At 27.8% G+C, this 11,887-nt stretch overlaps 1 protein-coding gene across 1 annotated transcript; it reads left to right on the top strand.

Annotated features, from left to right (window-relative positions):
* Nucleotides 1-5,236: 5,236 nt before the first annotated feature.
* On the top strand, nt 5,237-10,496 carry LOC147066669 (uncharacterized). The gene is made up of 5 exons (XM_085955083.1): nt 5,237-5,774; nt 5,829-6,731; nt 6,840-7,355; nt 7,590-8,218; nt 10,446-10,496. The coding sequence occupies exons 1-5, from the start codon at nt 5,237-5,239 to the stop codon at nt 10,494-10,496; spliced, it is 2,637 nt and encodes an 878-aa protein (XP_085811209.1).
* The last annotated feature ends 1,391 nt before the right edge of the window (nt 10,497-11,887 follow it).

Consider the following 11,887-nt stretch of genomic DNA (forward strand, 5'->3'; position numbering starts at 1 on the left):
TACATGACATTAAATAAAAATCGATAAATATTCAAAATACGACAAAAAAATATAAAATAATGCAAAAATCGTTGTGCATTGAAATCAATAATAAAATACATGAAGAGGCAAATAAAATAAAGGATTTTATATAAATAAAATATTTACTCCATACAAATAAACCCTCCAGCATAAATTAAAATTGTTCAACCAATCCAAAAAAACAAAAATACAACATAAAATGTGAAAATAAGGCAACTTCGCTGTTTTATTTTATAAAGTACATTAAAAAAAGAGTTTGAGCTAAATAAATACTTAAGATGCAGTGAAAAGATTGAAAAAATATAACAGATATAAATATAGATGTATTTGTGTCCGAAGCAGCCCCAATTCAAGTTTTCATAAGAAAAAAATACTTAGGATATTACGACTGGCTAATCATTTTTCAGACAAAAAAACATTCAATTACATCTATGAAAATAATTACTTTCTTGCTCTATTTAAATTCGACCGATTTCGCTATCTTTCAGAAGATGTGAAATTGAACAGGCAAAAAATATTATATCAATAAGAAAAAGCTTTTTTTTGTGAATTAACCAAATTAAATCTAAAATACAAAAAAAAAGTTTGTTAGAAACAAATTTAGAAATTGGTGGATAGTTTGCTTTATCTTTAATACAAACTTGCACTTTAAAGGCTTCTTTTTAAATCACTATGCAGTGAAAGAATGGAGAAATTACCTACAAAAAGAATTAATAATAATTTATATAGTATTTATGGGATAAAACAGTTGGCGAAACAAATCGTGTTTATTTTTTTCTTAAAAAATTATATTCATACGTTAAAAATTTGCATTATACTAGTAAATGTGCTAGAGATTATAATAAGAGTAAAAAAATAATTTTATGTAGGGATGCATAACTTTTTTTAAAAAAGATGCTATATACGGGGAAAATTGAGGCCCGAAACCTGCATCAATAAAATATAATAATTTTTATATGAATTCATTTTATTAATATTATAATTAAGTGTTGAAAGATATATTTTTTTTCTATAAAATACTTGGGTTTGCAAGCCCGGTGCGGGAAGCAAAAGAAAGGTGATTATAAACTCCACAATATTGGGGGAATTATCTAGATAATCGTGTCATATAGATACGTTTCAGCTGTCCTTACTCAAAATATATGCAAACTCATTCGCTATATTGCGTAAACTTAATCTTCTACGATAGATATATAATTGCATAGATCATAACAAGCAATAATAAAATGCCCTCAAGAGCATAAAATATTAGTTTCATTTATTTATTGTACCCTTGCTTTAATTAATTCCCTGTTTTATGGAATAAACAAGATTCAATATTTTGCTCTGTTGTTCCTGTTTTATAAACTTACATTTATGACGAAAGAATTATAACAAAAGTTCATTGGGGCATATATATGCTCTTTTTTTTGTTCACCGTATGTGTTATTGTTTCTTTCAGTGAATAATTTCTAATAATTAGAAAATATTTCTTATATTTGCGTCTTCTATATTGTTAACAGTGGTTCTTGGTACTTGCACAACACTTATATTGTTTCTGATGCATCAAATTTATTAAAAAGTGACCTTGCTGAATGGCTCTTGATTTTTAGTTAAGCATCACTTCTTCAATTTATATTATTATTTTAAATCATTATATTTTGCCGATTTTTTGCATTCTATAGTTATTTTAGATATCTACAAATAGTTATAATCTGAAATGATGACTTTTAAATTTTATTGTGACTAAAATTGGATTGATATGGCCTTGCAGCTAGGCATAAGATGAAAATAAATATTGTTTTGGAAATAAATTGAAATTTTAGAATAATATTAAGTTATTATAGACTCACACCCATATTGATTCCTGCATAATTTTAACTTTTATCTTCATGCTAATTTATTATCAAAACCATCACAATTATTTAGCACAATCATATAGTTATAATCATCGAAAACTCATATTGTCAACAGAAGCTTATTTTACACACATAAAAATACAATTAACTCGTAAGTATTCTTTATTCATAGCATTTCAATAAATCCTAAGTTAAAGAGGAAGAAACAAATTAAATGTACGAGAAAAAAAATGCAATTTTTAATATCTTAATAAAGGCGCTAATAACGCGAAGGTGTATCAAAAGATAAATTATAGTAGAAAGAACAAAATTTATTTTGGAGAATTACAATTAGCTATGGTCTTATATGCGTTATCATCCAGATATATTAATATTTAATTATTAGACACATTGCTCGAGAAATCTGTGTTTTTTATACGGAAACGAATAATATATATAATATAATCTTAGAACTATATGCTACCAAAAAAATAGAACTTATTATTCGTAATTCTGTTTAGTCATCTATAAAGAGAGAAAATTCAAATATCAATAAATGTATTTAGCTGAGTATTTTATAATTAAAAATTTTGCATCTTTTTCCTTTAAGACTAGAGTATGGTTTTTAACGTTAAATAATTGTGTTAAGATCTTTAACTATAATATAGATTATCCGATTTCAAGCTAGGATGTAATAACTCCTTTTTAAACCATCACTGTACTTCTCTTGGTGCGTTTCTTAGTTCAAAAGAAGAATTTTATGCATAATTAAGTGCCTAAGCCAAAATTGATAATACTTGAAGATGAATAATAAAAAATCATTTATTCTAATTACCAATTGAGCAAAAATGAAATCGAGGTGCATATGTAGAGGGAAATAAAACCAATGGAAAGGATCCAGTATAACTAAATAAAAAGCTATTATGATATTAATTTTTAATATAGCAAGCGAATAAATATTTTTTAACCCGCCGGTTAAATCATAAAATCCTAGTAACTAGTGTCATTTTATATAGATTCATTGAAAAAACATTTTTCTATATGAATTTTACTGTTTTTTGCTATTCTCTAAAATGAATTTCTTCTATATTTTACGGCCTTTCATATTATAAAAACTTCGATATATTACGTAGATATTCCATTATTTTGAAATAAGATAGTATTTTTTGATCAACTAATTTTTTTTTAAATTTAGATATTTTTGATCATGTTTTGCAGTTAAAATTCTTTTATCACTCTTTTCTGATCTTTAAATCAGTTTTTTTGATCCTGACATGGGGTTAACATTTTAATAATTCGACCTATAATCTTCAAATTATATAGTTAGGGCTAGAAATATTCACCCGCAGAGATCTTATTGATTTACTAAACTGGTAATATATGCTGCTTAGCTTAAGGGATATTGCAATCACTGCTTTGTAGAACTTTAGTAAAGGTTGGCTTTCTGCTTTGAGCATACACTTGATTACGGCGCAGAAAAAACTTAAATTGATTCCCAAACGCAATTGCAAGCAATTAAAGTAATATGATTTTTAATGTAGATATTTTTCCGTATCGATGACACAAATAATATTTTCAAACAAAAATCCTTTATCTTATTTTTCATTCTTTTATATGCAAATTTAATGTTGAAAATCTTTTTATATCTTTATAATATCAGAACTTCTTATTTTAAAATAAATAATGACAGCTGATATTATATTTAAAATAAGTCATATAAATAAACAAAATGAATTTTTGGAGGGTATAATGGTAATTTGGATTAAAAAATAAAAACTAAAAATACAAAATATATGTATCTTAGGTGAAATATATCAATAACGGGATAGATATTCAAATAGTAGTAAATAAAAAGGTAAATAATATTATTGAATAGTAAAATATCACGAGATACATACAAGACCTGTCTTTAGATTATATCCATAAATAGATAATTTATATACAACACCGGTGAAGATGTATTTGAATACAATTGTACCTTGCACTTTAGTTCATTTTAACTATAGAAAAAACATGTTTCCTAAGACCAATATACATCACAGTAAGTTATTTTTAAATTTAAGCACATGAAAAACCATATGATATTATTAAAAATCTATGCTAAGAGAATGTTTTTTTAGTATGAATATAATATAAAAATCAAGATTTAAATATTTGAATATTTGAATTTTTTTAGCAGCCTATAAATCAATATTGGAAACTAGATTGTATTTCTAAGAATATTATTTAATCTCTCAACAAAGTATAAAAAAATTGTTTGATGTTTCTGAAATCCATACGAAATAGCTGAATATTTTATTGTAGAGGTTTATCTTAAATTTAGCTAAATACTATAGTGGTGCAACATTTATGACTCTTATTGTATTATGCCTACAAAAAATTACTGACCCTTAAGATTATTTTTTTGATCTAATTTAGCTTATAAAATACACCTGTGTTACAGCTTGCAACCTTTTTTTATCTAATTTCCAAAGAAAATAATTCAGCAATGTTAATAAGTTTAATGACTGCTATTTATTTTGGCTAAAAAAACACAGTTTGACTATTTTTATAAACATGCAACCCAATACTTCAATTAATAAACTTTTTGTCTGGTATTTAGCTTACATAAATGAGTGTTATACTTTTTTCGCTTCAATTATTAATTTCCCCAATTTTTTTCGCAAATGATTTGCTATTTTGATTTTGAATTAACATGTCAGCAAATTATCTTTATCACATAAACATTTTTTATAATTCATCGAAAATAAATTTTACATAAACCCAGAAATTATATTTTTTTTCAACCTTGATCAATTTACATTTTTACAAATGATAATAAACTATATTTTTGCGAATTTTTGATTTTCAAACAATGATTAGAACATAATTCTTATCGTTTCATGACTATATGTGTATATGTTTATTTTTATCGTATACCAGTGATAAAGATGTTTTTATTTTATCTTACTAGAATCAAATCATACATTTGTTTTATTATATAATTATTTTTGATTTCGGTGATAAAAATATATTCTTTATCACTAAAATTCCATCATTTATTTTTTTGGTCTTTGCTTAAATCTTCTTAACACATTTATTAATTTCATTCTGAGATATATTTGGTCCTTGCTATAAATATCCTTGACATATTTATTAATTTCATTCAAGAGTTATTATTTTTGTCTTTGCTCTAATAACCTTAACATATTTATTAATTTCATTCAAGTGTTATTATTTTGGTTATTGCTTAAATCGCCTTGACATTAAAATCAATAGAATCAACAAACCACTATATAATAAATTAAATCTACCCCTATAAAAAAGGAATGTCCAACAATTTCAACTTTACGAGTACAGAAGAAGAGATTTTATCAAAATGGAAGCAATATTCATGCTTTGATACATCTAACAGACTTATGGAAGAAAGACCGACCTATACATTTTTTGACGGACCACCATTCGCGACAGGATTACCACATTATGGGCATATCCTAGCCTCAACAATTAAAGACACAGTTACCCGATATTTTATTCAACATGGCTACAAAGTTGAGCGACGATTCGGTTGGGATTGTCACGGCCTTCCAGTGGAATATGAAATAGATCAGAAGTATGAAATACGAGGTCGAGAAGATGTTCTTAACAGGGTAGGTATTCGAGAGTATAACAGGTTATGTCGTGATATAGTTTTGAAGTATACGGGAGAATGGGAAGGAATAATTAATCGTCTTGGGCGATGGATTGATTTTGAGAATGGGTATAGAACGATGGATACGTCTTTTATGGAAAGTGTGTGGTATATTTTTAATGAATTTTTTAAAAGAGGGTTAGTTTATCGAGGATACAGGGTTATGCCTTTTAGTACTGCATGTGGAACGCCTTTATCAAATTTTGAGGCCAATCAGAATTATAAGGATGTGAATGAAATATCTATAATTTTGAAATTTAAATTAAGCATTAAGGATGTTGATATCTTATTTAGTGACGGTAAAGAAATTAATGCACAAGGAGAAATTTACAATGGATATGGTGAATGTAAAAATGGTGCAAGAAATATTGATTCTAATAATGTATATTGTTTGGTGTGGACAACTACGCCATGGACTCTTCCATCGAACTGTGGACTAGCAATAAATCAAGATTTTACGTATTCGTTAGTAGAATGCGAGCAAGAGTATTTAATAATTCTTTCTGAGAGGGTAGATGAGTATTTCAACACAGCTTTCAACAAGAAAAAAGGGAAAGTTGTATCGAAATTCTTAGGGAGAAATATAATTGACTTGGAATATATCCAACCCTACCCATTTTATGAAAAACTTCGTGTTGATAAGGGGTATTTTAAGATAATTCATGGGGATTTCATAGACAAAGATTCAGGAACGGGAATAGTTCACTGTGCTCCTGGATTTGGAGAAGAAGATTACAATGCATTTGTTAAAAATAATATAATCCAAGAAAACGAAGAAGTTCCATGTCCTGTAAATGATTCTGGAAGTTTCACGGATGAAGTTAGTATTTTTAAAGGAAGATATGTTAAAGATTGTGACAAGGATATAATAAGCGATTTAAAGACACGTAATCTTCTTTTTAACTCAATGAGTATTTTGCATCGATATCCATTTTGTTGGAGAAGCGATACACCATTAATCTACAAGGTTATTCCTAATTGGTTTATTAAAGTTAAAGAGTTTGCCAAAGATTTAATGGAACAGAATGAGAAAATAAATTGGGTGCCTGAAAGTGTCAAATACAAAAAATTTCACAATTGGTTAGCCGGGGCCAAAGATTGGAGTATTTCGAGAAATAGGTTTTGGGGAACACCTGTCCCAATTTGGGCAGATAAAGATTATAAAAAGTTTTTGTGTGTAGGGAGTATTTCTGAGCTTGAAGAATTGGGTAATACTAAACTTTTCGGGAATCTAAATAATCGATTTGAAAATATTGACGAAAAAGACAACGTTGAAGTAGCTAATAATACACATAAAATAAAAAATGAAAAAGATAGTATTTACAAAAATACTGATATTCATCGAGAATATATCGACAGCATCGAAATAATAAAAGACGGCATAAATTACAAGAGAGTAGATGAAGTTCTGGATTGTTGGTTCGAATCAGGGTCAATGCCATATGCACAAGCCCATTACCCATTCACCAATAAAGAATTGAACATTCCAGCCGATTTTATAGGCGAAGGCGTCGATCAAACAAGAGGATGGTTCTACACATTAACAGTAATCTCTGCGATACTCTTCAAAAGACCCGCATTCCAAAACGTTATCGTAAATGGAATTGTTCTTGCAGAAGATGGTAAAAAAATGAGTAAAAGACTTAAAAATTATCCTGATCCATCAAAAATCATCGAAACGTATGGGAGTGATTGTTTGCGATTTTCTCTTATTTCCAGCCCAGTTGTTGTTGCTGAAAATATGAAGTTTGGGGAAAGCAGGGTTCGAGACGTTTTGAAGGGTTTGATGATACCTTGGTACAATATCCTTAAATTCTTCCTTGATTCTCATAAAATTGAAAAAAACGGGGCAGACAAGAATTCAGATAATACATCTAAAATAATTCTGGAAAAGGTATTCGATGGACAGGCTGTTAAAATTAAAAAATTGGATAATTTGATCGAAAGCGCCAATGATAGGGTTGAAAAGGCAATTAAAAAGCAAGAATCGAAAATTGATAATATTATCGAGAAAATAGGAAATGATTTTGATAAAATAGATATTAACAGCAACAACAAAGAAAACATAGATGAATCGTTAAAAGGATCTTTGATGATGGACGAATGGATAATTTATAGATTCAATTTCTTGCTTAATTTCATCGAAAAAGAAATGGAAAACTACCATTTAAACAACATTATGGCACAAGTTCTTACGTTTATCGACGATTTATCGAAATGGTACATAAGAATGAACAGAACAGAAATAAGAAACGGAAGAAACAAAGTTTTAGGACAAATACTTATAAACTTTTCAATAATAATGGCACCTTTCACCCCTTTCTTCTCTGAATATTCATTCCAAGAAATAATTAAAAAATCTGAAAATGAAAATCTATATCTAGACATAAAGAAACACGAAAATATCGAGTTCAACTCGGTTCATTACCAAATATACCCAAAAGGTAGGGAAATAACAGATCATCCATTCGATAAAATAAAAAATATAATAACTGCTTTCAGGTTTCTCAGAGAATCAAATAAAATAAGCTTGAAAACCACTTTAAGAGAAGGATATATAATATCAAATAATCATCAAAACACTCTAAAATTTATTGATATTATAAAAAGTGAATGTAATCTTTTGGAAATTGTGCTAAAAAATGAAAATGATTATGTTTTCGAAGAATCGTGGAAACCAAACTTTTCACAGATCAAAGAATCAGAAAAAGTATCAAAAAAAGATAAAATAACTGCTATACGAATTTTAAAACCTGAAAATGTCCACGAAATCATGAAAAGTGGATATATAATCATAAATAACATCGAAATTAGTAAGGATGAAATACTATACAGCAAAAAAATTAAAGACGTGGATTTCCCTTTCCAATCAGGGGAATACTTTTGCGTTATTTTGAATACAAACCAAGATGAAGAAACCAAAGAAATGAGCGATGCAAGAGAATTAAACGCATTTGTTCAGAAAACAAGAAAAAACTCAGGCATTGTAATGGGCGAAAAACGATTTATTCAGCTCAACAATGAATATCTCGTAAAAGTAGGTAAAAAATATTACCCAAATGACCTTGATTTCTCGGAATCTGGATGTCTTGTCGTCGAAGCCGTTTTCCCGTTTGAAGGTAAGGAATACGATCTTAAAATACTTAAGTAAAAAAGGTTAATATTTTTAAATCTAATTGAGATCAACTACTGTTTTAGAATGTCTTTTTTTCTTATTTCACAATAACAGGTAATTATAAAATGTGTAACAGTATCTTTATAAAAGTTATTCCAAATCAGCTATTATTTTAAAATAGCTATTGTTTATTCTTTTGTTCAATAGCAAGTATTAATAAATCAGCTATTATTTTAAAATAACTATTTTTTATTCTTTTGTTCAATAGCAAGTATTAATAAAATTTCTTAGGCTTTTTATATAAAAGTTTTATAGCAAATCAACTACTATTTTAGAATAACCTCTTTTTTTATTTAATACCAAGTATTTCAAATATGTTAAGGTGTTAAAAATTTCGAACGAATATAAAGCAACATGCAACCTCTCACACTCACAAGACACTTGAACAGATCTTATTTGAGAGAAGAAAAGTAGTTGAGGAAGAAGATCAGGGTAAGGTTCCAAAAGATGCATCAATGAGTTGTGAAATATTCTCAATCGACTGAACTTGTCTAAATAGATAAAATTAATAAAAAAAACAAAACCCATAAATATATAAAGCCAAAATAAATGTCCTTGAAATTTTTTATAGTATATTTATAAAAGTTACTGGAAATCGATAACTATTCTAGAATTGCTATTTTTTATTTTTTTTTATAATAACAAGTATTTATAAAAGTTCTTGGTGTGTGTCTATAAAAGTTATTTTAAATCATACTCCAGCATTCACAATAACTATTTTGAATCTTCTTCATATAATACTAAGTAGGTTCATAATTTAAAAACAATTTTTTTAAAAATGCCATTAAAATTAATCATAATCATACTCCAGGATGTGATTAAATCATGTTCCCACTTTTTATCCACATAAAACATTCTTTAAGTTCATAAACGATAAAATTATCATTTTTTCTTGTAATGTGAATGTATAAAATCAAGCAGAAATCATATTATAGCCTTCAGAATAACCATTTATCAGGCCTTCCTATTTTATTAAAGAATTTTTTGCATTAACGATACGAAATTCTTTATTTCTTATATAGGTAATGCATGAAAATCATATTATAGGCATTAAAATAAACTCTTTCTCTTCTTTATTTGATACATACACTTCTAAATTTCATAATTAAATTTCTTAGTAGCCTTTTTCGCAAGTAAATACCGTTTAAAAGGTATAGCGGAAGTTTATATTAGATATAAAAATAAACTAATAAGCCTGTAGATAGAACAGCTAGCTAAATATCCATCAAGTAATAGAATAAATACAGACAAGTTCAAACATAATAGCAAGAATTTACATAATATTATTTCTCAACAATAGAAGTATATACTTTACACAAGGTATAATAACTCTATACTTATCTAAGTATCTTCAATGCAACGGAAATATTGAAATGTATTTACCAACCCTGATATAGAAGGAGTAATAAATTAAGAAACAACTTCAATTTCACAAAATAAAAGGAACTTTTCTCATGTAATTTTATATGCCTAAATGATATTTATTGTCAAAATGATAGCACTTATATATGCGTTGAATTAGAGGCAAAAAATGTAAATCTCTTGTGTTATATTTAAAATCCTGCTTATAGGTATTATATTGATCAGTCAACAAGTCACCGATTCGAGAATTATCTCTATCATACAATGTTAGCTGTGATAACTTGCACTTCCGTTTGTAATAGAATTAAGTGGTTTCAGCACGCCGATCAATGTATGCTTAAAGCTGAAGGTTTTCTTATACTGTGGGTCTGCTTATCAGTGTTTTATGTATTCCTTGCAGCTAGGCGGCACTGATTACCAGCTTCGTAATCTACTAATATCTTTGAGCTAGATGATTCCAACCTTAAATCTTTTTAATAAAGGCGCTAGGTCAAATGTTTACACTACATACCTAAAGCCACATTAATATAGAGAAAACCCAAGGGTTTATTTAGTCTTCACTGTGCCCTCTATTACTTGTCGACTTTTTTAAATTACACATTTTAAAAAAGATATGAAATGAATAATTATTTTTGATGGGGCTTTGCACGAAGCACCTTTAAAGAAGAGAACACGCTATGTTGTAATTTAGTAAAAATCATGGTATACTGCCTTTATGAAAAATTAAGATACAACTAGAAGAATTGCCAAGAAGTTAAACTTAGTTTTGAGTCAAAAAATTAAAAGAATTATATTTGTTCATTGAAAGAAACTAGAAATATATTTGTGATGATGTTATCTAGTGATAATGATAAAGAATTATAAAAGAACTTTAAATCCAAGAAAAACAATTTGTGTAACTAAAAAGAGAATTAGAAGAGAAATCTTGATAATATTCTGTGATGGAAAAAAGAAATCTTCGATCTAAACATGATCTTCGAAGATGATGAAAGTAAATTGCGCGTCGTCAAGAAGAAAAGAGGGCATATGGTCTATGATGTGTAGGTTTTGGGAAAAGTTGATAAATGAAGAAGAACAACGCATCTCTTTGATTTAAGCATAGAAAAGAATAAACTAATTTCATTTATATATTGATGCTCAATATTCACAAGTATGTGCAAGAGTCATAATAATTTGACTGCATCGGATTAAACTCATATTTTTGAGTTTGTAGGCATTATTGCTGTGTAAAATAACACTATTTTGGACAAAGATATGTTTTCATATAGTTGATACCAATAAGTTGCCGTAAACGCTCAAATATTGGATTATATTTATTTTAGGAAATTATTTTCAGAATGAAAACATGAAAATTTATGAATATTCTAGATAAAATATAAATTAAAAATAAATTATATTTAATAAGTGGGTATACAAGAAATAATGGAAAACGAATTCGCGGAGATCAAAGTAGATACAAGAATTAAAACAGACATCAAGTTATCGAATGAAAGACCTGATATTTTTGTATATGACAAAAAGAAGAACTGCATCACTCTGATCGAAATTTGGCGTCACAAGCTTTGACAATATAAACATAGTTGAAAACGAAAAATTGTGAAAATATGACCTGCTATCATCCGAACTGTCATTAATATACAAATGCAAGACAAAAATTATCCCATATGTTATAACATGGGACGGTGTGGTTACACGATATCATAGAAGGTACCTGAAGGAACTAGATGTCACGAACCAGGTTGAGGCATATATTCAAACCTTGGGATTGAGAAAAACCCTTGAATTAATAAGTCTCGAAAGAAGGTGGGGTATTGAAGAAGACTATGGAGAGGAGAAGATAGC

The sequence above is a fragment of the Rhyacophila brunnea genome, unplaced genomic scaffold (genome assembly GCF_057557595.1).
Source record: "Rhyacophila brunnea isolate RB1 unplaced genomic scaffold, BYU_Rbru_1.0 scaffold_41, whole genome shotgun sequence".
NCBI classification, from domain to species: Eukaryota; Metazoa; Arthropoda; class Insecta; order Trichoptera; family Rhyacophilidae; genus Rhyacophila; species Rhyacophila brunnea.

Excerpts from the sequence above, each read along its gene's own strand:
- LOC147066669 (XM_085955083.1), top strand. The coding sequence starts at position 5,237 with ATGGAAGAAAGACCGACCTATACATTTTTTGACGGACCACCATTCGCG. Across the intron at positions 5,775-5,828 it reads AATTTTGAAATTTAAATTAA|GAGAAATTTACAATGGATAT; the intron begins GCATTAAGGATG and ends TTAATGCACAAG. Across the intron at positions 6,732-6,839 it reads ATTGGGTAATACTAAACTTT|CTGATATTCATCGAGAATAT; the intron begins TCGGGAATCTAA and ends TTTACAAAAATA.